Source organism: Eschscholzia californica, unplaced genomic scaffold, assembly GCF_041429995.1.
Source record: "Eschscholzia californica isolate CP2 unplaced genomic scaffold, dmEscCali1.0.p SCAF_3, whole genome shotgun sequence".
In the NCBI taxonomy this organism is placed as follows: domain Eukaryota; kingdom Viridiplantae; phylum Streptophyta; class Magnoliopsida; order Ranunculales; family Papaveraceae; genus Eschscholzia; species Eschscholzia californica.
The window spans coordinates 48,486,307-48,504,389 of NW_028238420.1; the positions used below are offsets into that span (position 1 = coordinate 48,486,307).

The 18,083-nt window shown below is 35.0% G+C and overlaps 3 protein-coding genes across 5 annotated transcripts; 1 reads left to right on the forward strand and 2 right to left on the reverse strand.

The window, feature by feature from the left end:
• Positions 1–5,909: 5,909 nt before the first annotated feature.
• Positions 5,910–8,514, forward strand: LOC147551147 (perakine reductase-like). The gene is made up of 7 exons (XM_086668930.1): positions 5,910–6,133; positions 6,323–6,478; positions 6,584–6,787; positions 7,187–7,359; positions 7,673–7,769; positions 7,877–8,030; positions 8,173–8,514. Exons 1-7 carry the CDS (start codon positions 6,080–6,082, stop codon positions 8,355–8,357), a joined length of 1,023 nt encoding a protein of 340 aa, XP_086525056.1. The 5' UTR covers positions 5,910–6,079; the 3' UTR covers positions 8,358–8,514.
• IDD12 (indeterminate(ID)-domain 12) lies at positions 8,467–12,125 on the reverse strand. Its single transcript, XM_086668928.1, has 3 exons — positions 10,644–12,125; positions 9,974–10,370; positions 8,467–9,345 (listed from the first exon to the last, which is right to left on the reverse strand). Exons 1-3 carry the CDS (start codon positions 10,846–10,848, stop codon positions 8,628–8,630), a joined length of 1,320 nt encoding a protein of 439 aa, XP_086525054.1. The 5' UTR covers positions 10,849–12,125; the 3' UTR covers positions 8,467–8,627.
• On the reverse strand, positions 12,104–17,405 carry LOC147551149 (heat stress transcription factor A-7a-like). Of its 3 annotated transcripts, XR_015237545.1 has the most exons (4): positions 14,620–15,103; positions 13,400–14,323; positions 13,101–13,303; positions 12,201–12,482 (listed from the first exon to the last, which is right to left on the reverse strand). XR_015237545.1 is itself a non-coding variant. In XM_086668929.1 (3 exons), the coding sequence occupies exons 2-3, from the start codon at positions 14,917–14,919 to the stop codon at positions 13,547–13,549; spliced, it is 1,077 nt and encodes a 358-aa protein (XP_086525055.1). In that variant the 5' UTR covers positions 14,920–16,772; positions 17,016–17,405; the 3' UTR covers positions 12,960–13,546. The 3 variants fall into 3 exon arrangements, 1 of the variants encoding a protein (XP_086525055.1); XR_015237544.1 differs by having other exon boundaries at positions 12,104–12,482; positions 13,101–14,323; XM_086668929.1 differs by lacking the exon at positions 12,201–12,482 and adding an exon at positions 17,016–17,405 and having other exon boundaries at positions 12,960–14,323; positions 14,620–16,772.
• Between the last annotated feature and the right edge of the window lie 678 nt (positions 17,406–18,083).

Consider the following 18,083-nt stretch of genomic DNA (forward strand, 5'->3'; position numbering starts at 1 on the left):
ATCTTTTGCGGAGTTTGTTAGGGGGAGAAAGAGTAGGAGCAAAGAGTAAACGAATGAACATGGTGGTATAGTGATGGTACTCGGCAGTAGTGGTGGTCATAAGTGGTACAAAATATGAAAATTGTCGGTCAATTGAGGTCAAGTTCTTGAATGATCAAATCTTGTATATCTCTTCACTCAAAACTATTTCCACTGTGATATTCATATTCATTGCAACCAAAATAGTATGTTCATAAAAGAAAATATAGAGTTGTAACTCAATAGTTGTTCATCGTTCTACATATGCGAAGTAGTTGTAGGTTTGATAATTTGAGAAGTTCTACGATTGGTGGAATGACTTTTTAAGTTCCAAGCATTTACGCGTTTATTTCATTCTTATGAATATTAGTATAAAAGATCGTTGATTTTGCTAAGTTTGTATTTTCTCTTTTTATTACTTATAAATTCGAAGATCAGGTTCGCTGGTCGGGCTCATGTACTTGGTTTTTAGTAAGGATGCCTAATTGTTGGTCTAGAGAGGTTTTTAGTAAGGATGTCACCGTCAACAATTGGTTACCTAAGTGGTCCAATGTGTTGGGCTTTAGGTCATAAATTAGTTGGGCTATAGGCCCGTTTTTTGTAAGAATTTGAATTCGGCAGTTTCGTATTTATTACATTTTTTATGTATCAATGCCAATGTAATGACTATCGTAGATCCTAATTAATTTCAAAATAAAATAAAATAATAAGAAGCCACCAACCTTAGAGATATGGAGTAAGAATGGGGAAAGACTAGCAATAAGGACCAACTCAACTATGAAAATGACTAAATCAGATAAAGAAGGCCCACTGGTGATTTCCTAAGTTAGGAGGTCATAATCAGCCTAGAATCTCACCCATTTGAATGCCCAAATGGTGTAAACAACTAAATTGATAAATTAGCTTGTTTAATTTGACAAAAAGTTTTGATGAAATTGGATAATATATATATATATATATTATTTGATTGGGTCAATATGATGTGCTTGACATTTTGCTTTTATTTCAAGCTAAAGATGCAAATCAAAGTTTGTGTGCACCACGACAATTTGATCGCTTAAATAATATATTTATTATGTTTGCCTTTTATACCATCGTTCCTTTGACAAGAAGTCTATTAAATTGCTAGATTATCACGTATTATTATGAATAAGCAAAGTTTTCTAAAATTTAGGTTTTTCCATCAAGATGTCACTTCTTACCACTTCAAGAATTTGAGTTATACATCTAAATTTCCTAATATCAACAACAAGACACTTCAGAAACTATATTGTTTGTTGGGAGATTTCTATTGCAATTACTTTCCATAGCTAAGGTAGAAACTAGGTGAGCTACTAGAGATGCTTAAATTCTCACGTCAATTTGTGTTATCTTTTGGAGTGGTATCGAGAATAGTTTTAATATTTTTTTTTTTATTTCAGTTATATACTTATTCATTTTTATGATGTTTATATGTCATATTGTGCAATTAACAATAATGATCTAATAAATCATCAAAAAAAAGTTAGTACGTCGATTCTAATTTATCTTGCATTTCGTTTTTAACTGTGGTTGTCTAAGGAATTAATCTTTTCTTTTTGTGTTTGACAAAATGGTGGCCAAATTAGAACTAATTGAAGACATAAAACACAAACTACGATTATGCCTTATTATTTTTGCATGATCACGATCTTCACAAAAGTGTAGGCAGGAAAAGAAAAAATCAAACATGAGAACGTATTCGTTGTTCCACACATGCTACTAGCCTAAAATCCGGCATTGTTAAATATTAAGAATTGGGAAGGCGACATACATTCATGACTTTTGTTTGTCTCTAATTTTAAAATCTCTAATGGAGGGAAGCAGTTTTTCCTTACTGAGTTATTTTATTGCTTATCCAAGAGGGTTAACGCGCTTTTAATTTTCTAATCTAATTTAAAATAGGGAAAATGACTATTTAGGTAGAAAAATTTATCTTAATAACTATAAAAGCCTACACTTTTTATTAATAACTAAGAGTTGTCAAAATATTATTGGTAAAGATGCATAGAGTTTAAAATAATATGGGTATTTATCAATCAGGTCATTTTTTAATTTTTTGGTTCCCAAAATACCCTTATATATTAATACTCACTTTTTCTCAAAAAAATCTAAAAGTTTTTAGGTTTTCTTTTTCTTCTTGTTCGATGCTTGTTCTTCTGAGTCAGTGATGGCCACCGTCATTTTCGCCATTCAAATGGCTTTGATTTGTTTAACTTAACTATGAATTTACAGAGATTCCCTTTGAGGAGTTGCCCAAACAACTATCCTTGTTTATTCACTAGCTCCATTGGTTCATAGACAAATCCAGGTAGTTTACTAAGAATGAAGGCTTGAGGATTCTTACCATCAGTTGTCATAGTTTTGTGAGTAAGTGGTATAGCCAAATCCAGGTAGGTTATACGGCTATTGATTTTGGAACTTGTTTTTGTCTCTTTCTATGCTTCAAATAGCTTTGAGAATGGACGCCAGCCCGTCATCTTTCTCATCATCAAAATCAAATTACCTGGAGGCTTTATTGATGAATCTGATGTTGATGAGTTGTGGATTAATGATAAGGAAATTGAGAAAGTTTTGAATTTTTTAGGGTTTTGATTTTGAGTTATGGTTCATATAAAAAGTGAGAGATGTTTAACAAAATTGTAAAGTTTAGGCATCGAAAAGTTCTTAAATATGATGCTAATGAACCTAATTAAGTTTTGTTTGTAATGGGTTGTTCATTGTTGGATGACCTAATTAAGTTTTATAAAACTAATGTTGCACACGATGTGTATGGTGAAATGCTTAAGAGAGATGATAATGGTGGTTAGAATTTTGTAGATGACTATAGTACTTGCCTCATGGTGAGAGGTTTGTATAAAGAAGCAGAGATTGAAGAAGTTAAGAAGTTGACTGGGATGAGGGTTATAGGGTTTATTTGAAACTAGTGGGAAAAGTGATTATGATTGAATGATCAAATGTTCTATGTTTCTTGTTGTATTATGTATATGATTCATTGATCAAGTTTCTCTCCCTCTCTCTACATTATTTCGTCTTGAAGTATTGAAGGTTTAATCTTAAAGTAGAAAACAATAAGAATTTTGAAGGTTTGATCTTAAAGTCGACCACACAATTTCTTCATGAGTTTTATATGATGAATGATGAAATCAATTTCAAACTTAAGATTTCGTAGACGCATACTATTAGTTTATATTCTCGATTTGCAAATCGCGTTTGCAAGATATGCAACTCAATATTATATTCTCCAAAGCTTGCAAATCATGTTTGCAATCTATATTTTGCAAACACAGTTTGCAGTTTACATTATGCAAACATATGTTTGCATACTTTAAAGAAAATATGAGTAATGTTGCAAATAGTTAGTCTTTTTCTGCAGTAGTGATTATTGTGATTTCAAGTCGAATATAAAACTTTAAAGGAGGGCAGAAGAGTTCATTGTCAGATCGACAAGTGGATTAGGGTTTTATGTAGAAATACACGAAAATAAATTTTATTTTTCTTGGTTTCAGAAATAATGTATTTTTTCGATGATCTCCAAGATGAAATAAACAAAGAAAACCAAAAGGTCTTTGAATAGCTTTGTATCTCAACAAGCTTCATTTCCAAGTAGAGATTGAGCATCACATTTGTTGTCCTCAACTACTACTATAGAATTTAAGGTGGATAAACTACTTTTCAAAACATCGACAAAACAAGTGTCTTATTTTCTAATACCGATGTCGTCGCGATTGTTGCAAACACATTTGTAGACCGGATTGTTGCAACCACGTTTGCAGACCGGATTGTTGCATATACGTTTGCAGAACGGATTGTTGCAAACACGTTTGCATAACGGATTGTTGCAAACACGTTTGCATAACAGATTTTTGCAAACAGGTTTGCATAACAGATTTTTGCAAACACGTTTGCAGAAAAACGTAAAGGAAAAAAACGCCGTTTTTTCTGGATTTTTTTTTTTTTGAAAAAAAGTATTGAAAGTGGATCTTGTTAGAAAGCTAATGAAAAATCATTTCTAAATATATAATTTTTATAGAAATCCGACATCTCAAACAAAAGTTATATCGATTTAAAATTTAAAGAAAAATAAAGAAAATTAGTTACACAAAATGACAAAAAGGGGTATTTTAGTATTTGCACACTTTTTGACCTTAATAACAATTTTCAAATGTTTTGTGTTTTTCTACTCATTTTCAATATTATTTTGACCTTTCTAGAAATTACCCCTTTAAAATAATGGTTAAAGTTTTAACTTGAAATCCCAATTTATTTGAGATTTTGTATACGGAAAATTCTAAAGACACCTGTATAATTACTTATGGCACACAAAAGCCCTTGGATTTGCTTGTAAAGGGGCACCAAAAGTAATACGGCCCCTATAAAACCACCACGGTTGGTCATCGTTTTCTTCGGTAGAAAATTGATTGTAAAATATAGACTACGAAATAAACTATTCAATTACGTACAACCTTATTATAATATTTGTGTATGGAAAACGATTAGATCTTAAATATCACTTGGCACATACACGTCAAAGTAAATGAGATCCTTAAGGGTCTATTTGATACGTACGAACAAATTTGAGTGCGAAAATAAAATATTTCTGGTGAGAAATAAAATCTTCATCTTCAAATGTGAAATCAAGTTTAACCGTTTTGATAGCCATGTAGGAAAACAAATGGAATGCCTCAAGAATGAAAGGTTGTTAGACTTTTATAGGGTGCTTTTAGAATTTTGTTCATTCTCTTCCCAAATTGATTTTGAGAGAACACATCTAAGGGTTGTCTTCCCCAAATCAATTTAGGGGTTTACATGTTCTTGATTTCAATTTATTGTTTATAATCTTGGATTGAAATTTGTTATGTTTAACCAATCAAAATCGATTTACAAAACAGAAACACATCTTAAGGTTTTTATCCCCCAAAGCGATTTAGTGTTTTCTCATGATTTTATGGATAACATCGCTTGTCTCTGCATTTCTTAATATTATTTGTATTCATTATGCAAAATGGATCATTGATAATGTTTGCTTCATCCTGCCAATTACTCCTTTTTCTAAGATTCATAGGCAAAATATGTGTATTAATTAAGATAAAACTATTGTAACTTTCATGAGATAATATGCACCTCATGTTCATGTCCGAAATCATAATAAGAACCACACCGAGAGAGATGGAGAGAGAGGGAGTAACAAGAAGTTAGGAAATAGAGAGAGAGAGATGGAGAAACAATGACGGGAGTTAGGAGATGGAGAGAGAGGACGAGAGAGATGGAGAAACAGTAACAGAAAGAAATGAGAAATAGATAGCGAGGGATGCAGGACGAGAGAGATGAAGAAAGAGAGTGGGAAATCAGTTTTACCACATATTTGGTGGTAAAATAATTTAGACTATTTTCTTACTTTATTTCTAATGGGAATTCAACTTTCTCACCTTTTGTCTTACTAAAAAGCAAAAAATTGATTTTTCCACGTATCAAATGACCCTAATGTTAAAACAAAGCTTACATTTCATAGCACGAAAAACAACCAATTGAACAAATATCTTTTGTCTAGTTAATAGATCTAAATGTCCCCATCACCTTTAATGTGTCTCAATCTATTTCCTGAAAGATGTTCAGGAATTTTGCTTTTAGAAATCTATTATGATCAACTTGATTGATCAATTTTTTTATGTTCTTTCCAATAATTATGAAATTCGTATAATAAATAAAACACTTGATATCTGTCTGAATTTAATTTTCTAGCATACAAATTTTACTTCTATGACAATGATTGTATTTTGCCTCGTCACCGGAACCCGTAAAATCTTGACTGAAGACATAATTAGGTAGCATCATGTCGTTCTTAACTTGATTTCAGTTTCATCGGCCTTTACAAAAATAAAAATATTTTCAAATGCAGAAAGAAAATTTATTTTTGGAGAAATTTTATAGGCGCCTCCTCTGCTCAGAAAATTTGGCATCCTTTTAAATTTGTGCTTCTAAGAAACGTGTGAGCAACCGACCAGAAAAGCACTAAACTGTTAGAGAGATAGAGAGAGAAAGAATGGAAGAGAAGCCCCAAATTGCAAGAGTGAAGTTGGGTAACCAAGGATTTGAGGTAAAATCTACTTCTTTTATACTTTCTCATCCTCGCATCTTAATTAACCCAACTTCAATCAAGATCAATAAGTTTGGGTCATAACTAATTTGATTTTTACATCTACCCAAATTCAAAAAGAAGAATAACCCAGAGTTACAAACACTGATTTTTGAATGAAATTGCTCTCTTTCTCTCTCTATTTTGTAGGTATCTAGAGTGGGTTTTGGTTTGGTGAATGGACTCAACAAAGAAACTTACTCTAATGAATCTGGGTATTCTATGATTGAGTATGCTTTCAGTAAAGGAATCACTCTCTTTGATACATCAGATATACATCCAGATAATGAGATCATTCTTGGGAAGGTAATCCCCATCCCCCCCCCCCCCCCTCTCTCTCTCTCTCTAGTCTCTAGATTGATTGATGTTGTTGTGTATATTTGATTTCAGAGAGTTTGTTTATATGTATAGGCCCTAAAACAACTTCCCAGAGAAAAAGTTCAGTTGGCAACAAAATGTGGGATAACTGTGCTAGGGGAAGGGAAATATGGGATTAATGGCAAACCAGATTATGTAAGGGAATGCTGTGAAGCTAGTCTAAAGCGCTTAGATGTGGACTATATTGATCTCTATTACCAGCATCGTATCGATGTGTCTGTACCTATAGAAGATACTGTAAGTTTCACTTACTTGTCAATGTTGTTATCTTATTTTATTCTTATCATTCTTTTAAGTTGGTTATAATTGGGTTGTGTTTGATTCGATTAGGATAATGAAAACTTTTAGAGGAAGAGATTCTTCTTGACATACGTTTTGCGAAATTGGGATAGTTTTAACTTTTAAGAGATAGAAGTAGATAAATGAAGAAAAAAGAGGAATAGAGTCTAGAGAGAGATTTTATCACGAAAACCATACTTTTTAGGGAAAGGTAGGTCGCAAATTTCTCGCCTGTTCCGGAAGTTGAGAAAATTTTGTTACGGGTGAAGAATATCGTCATTTCAGTAGAAAGTTGAATCAAACATAGCCTTAATGATCTTGATGTTGTGATTTAATTTGATTGTTTCCGAGAAGTAGGTAGGTGAGCTCAAGAAGTTAGTAGAAGAAGGAAAGATAAAATATATAGGCTTGAGTGAGGCCAATCCAGATACAATAAGAAGGGCTCGTGCAGTTCATCCCCTCACAGCCGTGCAGATGGAATACTCTCTTTGGTCGCGTAATATTGAAGAACAAATAATCCCACTTTGTCGGTATGTGTACATTGTGCATGCGCTTTGTTCTCGAACTAAACATGTTAACACAAGCAAATCTTTTAAAAGAAATAAGTGACTTGTGATTACTTTTGTTGTAATGAACATGAAATTTCGAGTATTTTTCGATTTACATGAGGCAACTAGTAGGAGATAACTAATATGAATCTTCTTATATATTTGGTCCTACGTCATGTCATTACCTATTTATGTCTCTTCATCTTAGCCATTGATTTATGATTCATATTATATAGTGGGGTACATACCTAAGTAGTCATTTTTAATTGAATTTTGGATATGCCCCAACTCTCAGGGAGCTCGGTATCGGGATAGTAGTCTATAGTCCTCTAGGACGGGGATTTTTCGCAGGAAAGGGAGTTGTTGAAAGCTTGCCCAGAGACAGTATCTTGGTATGTAAATTAAAAAAAATCAATTTTTATTGCCTTTAAAATTCTTCTTGGCCAAATGGTTTCTTGTTTCTTAAAAAGAAAGGTTACCCTCAATGTTTTCTTAATAGACGAATCATCCAAAATTCACTGGAGAGAATTTGGAGAAAAACAAGCTCCTATACGCATGCGTCGCCAACTTAGCTGCCAAACATGGTTGCACTCCGCCTCAACTTGCTCTAGCATGGCTATTCCATCAAGGGAGCGATATCATACCGATTCCAGGTAGACTCAGGATCATTATCCAAAAGATAATTTTGCTCTCACATACAGGAACCAACTTTACAAAAATGTGTTCTTTTTCTTAAGATATGTTACGATCTCGAAAGAACTGATTTTTCTGCGTTTTTGTGTGATATTTGTTTAGGTACAACAAAGACTAAAAACCTAGATGACAACATTGGTTCCTTGGAAGTAAAGCTATCACCAGAAGAGTTAAAAGAAGTAACTGATGCTGTCCCCATTGATGAGGTGAGTGGGGAGAGAAGCTTTGGACTATTTTCTGCTTACAATTGGGAATCTATTGCTAATACACCTAAGAAGTTGCAGTAGACAGTAGTTCTAACTAGGTTAAGTTTGGGGATGATGATTATTTGAGGTTGAAAGTACCTTCTCGAGTTATCAATTTGAAGTTTTCAGAAGTACAGATTTTCAAAGCAAATTTTGGGAAACAGATAAGAATTGTTTTTTATATATAATCTTTTTCTCAGAGTTGATAATCTAAAAAGTGATGGTGGGAGTAGTCACAAAAATACCCTCTCTCTCTCTCACCTCTAAACATTGAAAATTCTCTTTTCTATTCTTGTTCTTTTTTTAGCTTCTTTATGAAATTCCTGAGAAGAAGAAATCTCTAATGAGATTCTCATCTTGATGCTGCATAGACACATTAGACGACGATGATGTAGGAAGTCCTAGATGCTCCGGTGATACACCACCAGTTGCTCTCCCTTTAATTTGACTCGACGTTCCACTCGACTCGTTCATCTGAAACGGCCAATTCGTCATGTGACCCACTGACTGAGTTTGAATATGTCCTGTTGTTGAGAATCTTGCTGAACCAAGAGAAGCAGCCTTTTGCAGTAAGGCAGTAGCTGACATGTGAGCACCTCTACCCGTGTTTGACACCACGGTATTACTTGGTTGGTCAGTAAGAAAGCTAGTTGCCATTAATGGTTTTTGTGGTGGTGGTGGTGGTGATTCTTGGAAGTAAGAAGAAATGGGTGTTGGGAAGTTATGGTTTTGATGAGGCTCATCAGATGGATTCCATGAAAGTAGAGATATGGGTGCTTGTGGTGAGGTTGATTTTGATGCAGGGAAATTGTTTTCTTGGTATTGGGTAGTAGTAATGAGAGGGAAGAATATAGAAGATGATGGTTGGTTTTGTGGGTGTTGGTTGAAATTATGGTGAGGGTGGTGATGATCTGATAATGTTGGAAGAGGGTTTCTTTGTACTAAATTGGAACTAGGGTTGAAGGAAATTCTTCCACTCTCCTCCGCCAAAGCATCACAGAAAGCTCTGTGTGTAACAAAGCTGTCTCTCCTGCAAATAATCACCAATGCATTTCAAACAATATTCATCAAGAAAATTAATTGTCAAGTTAAATCATGAATTTTAGACCTACTTCCAATCTAATGAGCTAGATTTAATTCATGAATTTCAAATGGCAAATTTGAACTATAATGAACTCATTAAAGAGTTTTAAGATTTTAGGGTTCTTTCTTTCTTTCAATGTCTCTTTAACTATCACTTTATAGCTAGTAATTAATGAAGTTCACTTTCATGCAAAACCTGCCAATAGGTGAAGTTCCTACTTATTTCATAGAGACCCAAAAAAAGCAAAAGAAGCCTTGACCATTTTGAAGCCATTAGAGTCCTAAAAATGTAACTCTAGTGCTAAGAGACATCCTAAAATTGTTCAAAGAATCCAATATCAAGAATTCAAAATCGTGTTCAGAGACTAACAAACATACCAAAAAGAATATCAACTCTGATAGTCCGCCCCGCCCATCTCCTGACTGAATCTCGGCCGAGTGATGTGGTTGGACAGGATTTAGAGAGGGAAAGTTAAACACTTTCACCCGACCAGATTCACGCTCGGAGATGGGCCAGGTATAATGTCATTTTCCAAAAAACATCTTAGTGAGGGAGAGAGAGAGAGATTTGTTACCTAGAGAAAAGGGTACCACAGTCACATCTATATTCTCTAGTTCCACAAGTTTTTAAGTGAGCTTTCCAGTCAGATTGAACTGCATATTTCTTTGAACACTTACTACACTTCCATTTCTTATCACCATGTTTTCTACAAAAGTGTTTCTTGATTCCTGTTAGATCACCAAGAGCCCTAGAAGGATCATGATGAACACATGAAATCTCAGGACATACATAAACTCTTTTTCTAATATCTGTACTACTTCTCTGTCTCAGCTTCCATGGTAGATTATGACCTCTTCTATGAAGCTGAAGATTTTGATCTCTTTGAAAACCCTTGTTGCAAATCTCACAAACAAATCTATTGGTAGCTAACAGAGACTTCGGCGATAAAGCAATGACTTCTGCATCTGGGTCTTAATCCATCATCATCATCACCAAATTAAAACACAGACAACAAAAAACAGTAAAAATCTTAAACATAGATGTCTGGAAAACATGCAAGCTAGAATCGTAAAATGAAAAATGCTAGGTAACAAGAAAAACTAGGCAGACTCTCGACAGAAATTTTATGTCGCTTGTTTTGATTTGTGCTTCGGATGATTCTGATTCATTGAATCACGACAAACCACATAAGATTTCTGCCCAGAGAGTCTGCCTAGTTAATCTTGTTCCTTTTATATATATACCTGGGTTTCCAGGGAGGTTTCTTTTCCTTTTAATCATCTGTTGCTCTGGTTGATGATGACAATCAGGAGGAGATATGGGTGATGGTGGAATGGGATTTAGGTTATTGAAATCCTGCATTTTAGTACCAGAAGAACTACCACTAGCACTAATTTCATCAGACAGAGAAGTTGAGTAATTGTAATTGAATGAAGATTGAGGAAACATGACAACCCAATATCTTTGTTTCTTTCACCCTTCTCTTTCTCTAACTCTCTTTTGTTTCTCTCACTAAAACTAGGTTAGAGATGGGTTTCATTTAAACAGAACAAGTACAGAGATAAGCATGAATAATTCCAGTTCAAGTACAACACAACACACCCTAGTTGATGAACAGATGGCAGTAATTGTTCAGTAATAGAAATGCATAATTGGATGGATGGGTGGGTATGAAAAACAAAAACAAATTAATCTCGTGAAGAGATTATGATGATGAGAAATGATGGATTTCAGATTCTTCAGAGTTGTTATCTTGTTATGGATTTCTTGTATGAGTAGCTCTGTTACACAAATGAAGTAACTTTTTTTCAAAATTTAGAACCCAACCATGAAATCAAACATCATGGAAATTAACATACAATATAATATTATGAGTCTCATCTCTCTACCATTAAGACCTTTAAAAAGCTCAAAGACTGTAACTAAAGAGATTCATAAAACAAATCCAATTTCAGAAACAGAGTAGTGCTCCAGAAATGGTGTGCTTTTATTGGAGTAAAAGTTAACCATTAGAGTTGCAGACTAAGGTCAAAAGGGTGGATATTTGGAGTAACAAAAAAGGTTATTTCCCTATTGATCCCCCAATTTTTGCCAAATGCCGAGATGACCTCCTTTTCAATCTTTCCGTCCACGAGTTGTTGCCGTTATATTTTCTCTTCCTAAATTACCCTTCTGCTTGTCAAGCATCGTGTCAGGTCATCATTACGTTCGACGACGCCCCTTCCTAATGCAAATAGTGACAACACTCTTAGATATAGTCTTTCCACATCCAACGACTGTGATTCATTCCCAAGCGCCGGTTGTTTTTTGCAATTAATGGAAGTGACAGTTCTTAGACAATCGACAATGAGATCTGACGTGACGCTTGACACACGGAAGGTTAATTTAGGTAGAGAAAATGTGATGGTAACAACCCGTGAACGGAAAGATAGACAAGGGGTCCATCTCGGCATTTCACGCAAGTTAGGGTACCACGCGGGAACCTGGTCATAGTTTATGATTCCCATGGGGAAATAAACCCAAACAGAAATGAAGAATTCTATGGATTCAACAATTTATAGTTTTCTCTCTTTTCCTCTTTGACCCTGTTATAAAACACCCATCTCCTGAAAGGACCTTAATTTGTGGGGAAGCTGTTTAAGGTAGCAGTATGAGAAGAGACATGGTAAAGGCATATTATGTACATAGAAATCTCTCCACTTACTTTTATTCTCATAAAACCCACAAATAAACTTCATTTATTTCTTGATTGACTTATTTCATCCTTTCTAGGTACTTTATTGTATTTCTGGTTATAGCAGTAGGTGAGGCAGACAAATTGAATTAGACAAACATTACAACTAAAATTATCTTCGACATGATCAATAATAGATGAAGAGGGATGTACACTCTTCACATTTCGTAAACAGAGCGAGAGGCACCTACTAATGACTTAACCAAACAGTTTAAAAACTCAGTTCAGGCTTCCTGATTATAAACAAATTAAATAAACGGTTTCAGTTTTGCCTTTTTTTTGTTAATTCCAAACCAATATCAGAGCCCGATGATGCGATAGATAGGGGTTGAATGACTATCATACCTTCCTGCATCAATTCAAAATTTTTGCGATTCATCAATGAGAGAGTAAAGTGGTTTAGTATATATATTAACTTCTCTTCGTTTCAGAATGGTGTTGTGCATGCCAACCAAGGGGCAGAGTAGAGCAACTTCAGTAGGGTTGGGTCAAAGATGCAAGTATTAGTGGTCAGAGCAGATTTCGTCCCAAGGGTCAAGCTTTCGGTTGAGTATAGCTTTCGGTTCACAAATTAAGTCTAACTTAGTTGAACTTATCAAGTGTATTCTAGAGGTCACTAATGCCCTAGACATGAGAGTCCTACGCATAGTCTTAACAGTGCCTCGCGACCGATAACCACCATAAACTCAAATACAGAGACTGCGTAGAGCATGGTTGGGACTGGCACGGGCTTGTCAGAAATTGCAATGGTGGCAGCGTGTCTGTACTCTGTACTGTTTTACCATGCTATTCTATGTGAACTGACTACGGGTTGGTATATGACAACTTTTATTAAACACTACAAAATGACATAGATTTTCATATCTGCAGAAAATTACACGAGTACTAGAGCCTACAAATCTGACAACCGAAGTTTGCCAAGATAATGAGAAAATAAAAACTTTCATAGTACAAAATTGTGAAATACCATTAATTGATATCTTTCCGAGATATGTAGCCGTCTCTTGACCTATTAACCCTTCTGATACTAAAAATCTACTATCTACAAAGACAACAACATAGATGAACTAGAAATGGATTATTACAAAAAATAAGTGAGAACATCTACAACCTTATTAAACCATATCATGTTCTTTATATCTCTTCCACCAATGGCTACCTAACTGCAATCTGCTAAGATAAAGATAGAGATAAATGTTTGTCAAAATGTAGAAGATGCAACACTAATAAACAACTAAGTAAATGAACAATTGGACACTGAGTAACCATTTATCCGTCGAGTCTGTGCGGCTCTGTTGCTGCATCTTTTCTGCGTAGAGTGATATTCAAATCGTCCTGCCAACAGAGAGAACACATCAAAAAACCAACATCAACCACTGATTAGAGTGCATTTGGAAGTAAAATGATAAAAGTTCAGGTTCTTCCCTTTGGGCTGGAGCTCAAGTAGCAGCCAAATCGATATGCAAGACCACCCAGATCTTCGTCTTCCTTCACTTCAAAGTTTTCTTCTCCAATTTTGTCATTCAATAGTTCTTCCCAAAATCTGTCATCTACAACTCTATCTTCAATATCACATTCAGATCCTACTTCCCCTTTGGCCTCTTCTTGCTCTTCTCCTTGAATTAATCCTTGCATCTCCAACGCAAGAGTCTCTAGTTCGGAAATTCCAAACCCAAAGTTCAGTGGCTCGATCTTGAGAGGGTAGTCTGCTCGAAAACTATTGATTGATTCAACGAATCCAACGTTTGTTGCCCCTTGCTCAATGGGCCTTCTTCTTTTTCTAGTAATAGCATCCTCAAGTTCCTTTCTTTTTCCCTTTTGTTCCACCAATTGTTGAATAAAAGATGGGTTTTGCATTGCCCTTGCTAAAAATGTCATCAGCTGTTGTTGTTTCTCTTCTGCTCCTTGAAGCCTTTGCTCCATAGCTTGAAGGTATTCTTTGGTATTCTGTTGTTGCTGCCTTAGTTTCACCAATTCTACCATTAAAACTTGTTTATCTCTTCTCAACCTGTCAATTTCTCCATCTAATCCAAACCGTCCAACTTCAACACAAGAACCCAACCCTTGTTGTTGAACAGGAAGACCAGAAAGGGCTCTTTTCCTTCTAATGTTCTTCAGAAGATGTTTTTGCCCTTTTAAGAACTCTTCATTGGCAAATTCCCATCTATCTGGATCTACCTTTCTAAATCCCTGAAGCAGTAAATTCAAACCTTAAGAAAATCATCGAAAATTGAAAATTTAAAGGATAATACCCAAGAACCCACACTAAATCATCTACTAAAAAAACTAATAGAATTGAAGAACTACAAACAATACCATAGTACTGAGTCAATGATCGATTTAGATACAGATTAGCATGAAAATTGTATAATCTAAAGTACCCAACTGTAACATCAAATTTAGTGAACTAGTATAATTCTTCTTCTGTAAGATCAAATTTAGATGAAATCAGACATGACAAGAACATGATTAAAGAAGGGACTTACATAAGTGTTGAGTTGCCTAACAAAGCTGGAGAAATTATTGTGCTTGAAGTATCTAGGAAGAAGATCCATTGAAAATGTATGGGGATCTCGAACAATAAAACTATTGCTTGTTCTGCTCCAAGAAACAATTTGATCTGTTAATGGGTTATCTACCATGTCAAAGGTTTTGGTGAGAAATGGAGGAGGACCTGGGTCATTAAGGCCCTCAATTGGTTGGGGAGGAGAAACCATGGATGTATCATCACAATAAGATGAACTCAATTGAGGGAATTCTTCTTTCACTGGTGCCAAAGGATTCATGCTCAGAAAAAGAGAGAGAAACAGAAAAAGATTTGATAAAGAACTAGTGATAATACAAAGAAATGAATGGAGAAACTGGGTAATTCTAAGATTATTCAGTGATCAAATACACTCAAACTCAAAACAGAACAAAGAATTGGAGAAGTAGAACAAGGTAAGAATTTAAAATGAAGTTATTCATAATGGAAACTTCTGGAGCCCAACTGCTGAGATTTATACTTGTTGATACTTAGTAAAGAAACTGCCAGAAAATTCTAGAAAACCTGTCAACTTGATATTACTAGTGGTACATAGTAGTGCTTTTGGACTTTTAAATACCAAACCTGGTTTCAGAAGCTATATGATTGGCTGTTCTTTTTGTGATTTTAGAACTCAGGAGAGAGAAATATCCTGATTGGTGGATGATTAGCTACTTCAGTAAGAAAATTGTGATATTTTTGTGGGTTGGATGAGAACCCTAAAAACCACCCAATTAATGGGTCCAACATGACATTATTGAGTTATACCTGCATTTCAAAGTTCTTACTTTCTATATAGCCAAGGTACCAACTTGGATTCTTTCACAGTTTTATCATCAATTAACACGGAAACTCCATGTGTGTTTACAAAAAATTAACCACACTTTTTTACACAGGATATTCATGAATTCTTATTACTTCAGTTATGTTGCTAGAAGCCAATTTGCAGATAACAACATAAGACTTTGAATGCTACATAGAGCATGTGTTTGCAACCTAAAATCCCCAGCTGATAGCATATTATATACGAAAACTCCTAGAAGAAGCTAGTAAAATATTAGCGGGAAAAAAACTCTCTAAAGGTATTGATTTCGATAGACTAAGGGTGCCGTTCGCTCATTTCTTTTCAATCATTCTAGTTGTGCAGTTTCTGGTGAAGACCTAGAGTCTGTAGGTTGCAGTATGCCTCCTCCTGGCTATGCTTCGATATATTTCTCTCTATTTTTCATAAACACGAGTAGGTCCTAGAGGCTAAAAATCATTCAACCATGCCTCTAATATAGATGCTTTTCTAAGAACCAAAGGCCTACTACCTAGATTTGAAGAGAAAAAGAAGTAAAAAAAAAAAAGGATACTTCACCTAATACTGACAATAAGCTAACTATTACGAGCAATCACATAAAACCAACTGGTTCAAGACCCGCATTGCCTACAAATTTTTTTTTACAATGGGGACCCAACGATCAAGTTACAATTTATTGCCCGAAGTGTTTTAACATTTTTTCAATTACGTAATAAATCTTTTTTTACTAAATTAGTGGTAAATCATACAATATTACCTCAAGATAGAATAAGCGATTTCCTCTCCTACAAATCCTTAGTACTTCCGCAGAATCCTAATTTCATCTCGGAGGAACCACAACAGCTGCAAGGTTATCTATACTGCCTTTCTCCAGAGCAGTGTTCACTATGCAATCAGCGAATGAGTCTTTGAAAGACGAGAAATACTCTGGATTTTCACCATCTACATCGTATAACAAACAACAGATATCCTGTGTGGTCATCTTCTCAAATAATCCATCTGATGCAACCACAAGGTAGGTATCAATGTATCATTGGAAGCTAAAGGTTGCCGATCCACCACCTCCATATGAGAAGAAATTCCATAATGAAATCACAAATTGAATGCATTATAAGAGTAGGTCTCATGTTCCAAGTTAAAGAGGGTGAATAACAATGAGGTAAATATTATAAAAAATAATGCATTACACTTTTTAAAAGACACGTCACCGGTAGTTCATAACACAGCTAGATCGCCATTGACTCGATGCACAACATTCCACTCAATGATATAGCCACCAGCAGCTTCAACAGGAGCTCTTTTGTCATCTCTATCTGGATGATGATATCTTGTCAACTCTTTCACAAACAAATGCCTCAGGCCGCCAGAACTCCTGCCCTTAAAGTTCTCATATTTTCTTACAGGAAAAATATCACCATTACGTCTTCTTCGCCTATACAAATTTGTTAAATCTGCAATTTCATGAGCCATTTAACCAAGACCAACTAACCGTAAACCTACTTCCTTATAAGTTAATAAGCTTAAATACTGACAAAATATAATTAAGACAAGGCCACAAAGCAGCAAATTTTACTTTTCCGCAGTTACAGAATCTAACTTGCATCTAAGTAATTGAATTGTAAGTAAAATTACCAAATGCTTGAACCCTAAAATATAAATGCTCTCTTAGTCTTCTTCTTTCCTGTTCGTTTGTTTGTCTGGGTTCTTTCTTTCTTTTTTATTCAATATAAAACCAATAAATCGAGAAACCCTAAACCTAAATAAACGATTAATATACTAAACAAAACTCTTACCTTATGACGAATTAAACCATTCCATTTACCATTCTTCTATCACATGTTGAAGGGAAAAAAAAATCAGAAACCCTAACGAAGTTTGAAGTAAAGAAAAGGAAGCATTAAGGAAATGGCGGGAAAAATGGGTCACCAGGAAAGGGTAGGTATCGCTCCAGGCCCAATCGAATGCAAGCCATATAAGGCCCAACCGAAGTCAAGCAAGGCCCAGCCAAATCCTATGAGGCCCACAACTACACAACCCGGCCAACTAGGTCTACGGTTTCATAAATAGAAGTCGTTATTTCATGTGATAATGTATAAGGAAGATTTCTGATTTCCCTAAATTTCCTGTAATCTGTAACTACATTTAAACCTATAAATACCCGTGTAAACTTCATAAATAAACACAGAGAAATATTTTCTCAATTCTCTCTATCTCTCTCCCATAAGATTTCTACATTTCTCTCTCTCTCTCTCTCTGTTCATTTGGGTATTATATCAAATAATTCAAGAGGCGATTTAACTCTTTACGTGGTATCAGAGCCAATTTAATTTTTTTTGTTTGAATATCAATTTCTTTTATCATGACTACTGCCACTTCCTCTGCTGATTATACTCCTCATTCACCACCCAATCCGGTGTTTGATGTTCATCACTCTGATTCACCGACTACGGTTCTCATCACTCTGTTATTAACTTGAGATAACTATGCCTCCTGGTCAAGAGCTATGAAGATGGCTCTTCGAGCAAAAGATAAGTTAGGGTTTGTAGACGGTTTTATTCCCAAACCCTCTCCTCCTTCTGAATTACACTCATGGGAAATGTGTAATGATCTTGTCGGTAGTTGGA

Bases quoted from the DNA above. Each gene is read 5' to 3' on its own strand.
- LOC147551147 (XM_086668930.1), top strand. From the start codon at position 6,080: ATGGAAGAGAAGCCCCAAATTGCAAGAGTGAAGTTGGGTAACCAAGGA. The intron at 6,134-6,322 runs GTAAAATCTACT...TCTATTTTGTAG, and splicing joins TGGGTAACCAAGGATTTGAG to GTATCTAGAGTGGGTTTTGG. The intron at 6,479-6,583 runs GTAATCCCCATC...TTATATGTATAG, and splicing joins ATGAGATCATTCTTGGGAAG to GCCCTAAAACAACTTCCCAG.
- IDD12 (XM_086668928.1), bottom strand. From the start codon at position 10,848: ATGTTTCCTCAATCTTCATTCAATTACAATTACTCAACTTCTCTGTCT. The intron at 10,371-10,643 runs GTATATATATAA...TGATGGATTAAG, and splicing joins AAACCTCCCTGGAAACCCAG to ACCCAGATGCAGAAGTCATT. The intron at 9,346-9,973 runs GTAACAAATCTC...GATTATTTGCAG, and splicing joins TGTGGTACCCTTTTCTCTAG to GAGAGACAGCTTTGTTACAC.
- LOC147551149 (XM_086668929.1), bottom strand. From the start codon at position 14,919: ATGAATCCTTTGGCACCAGTGAAAGAAGAATTCCCTCAATTGAGTTCA. The intron at 14,324-14,619 runs GTAAGTCCCTTC...TTACTGCTTCAG, and splicing joins TTAGGCAACTCAACACTTAT to GGATTTAGAAAGGTAGATCC.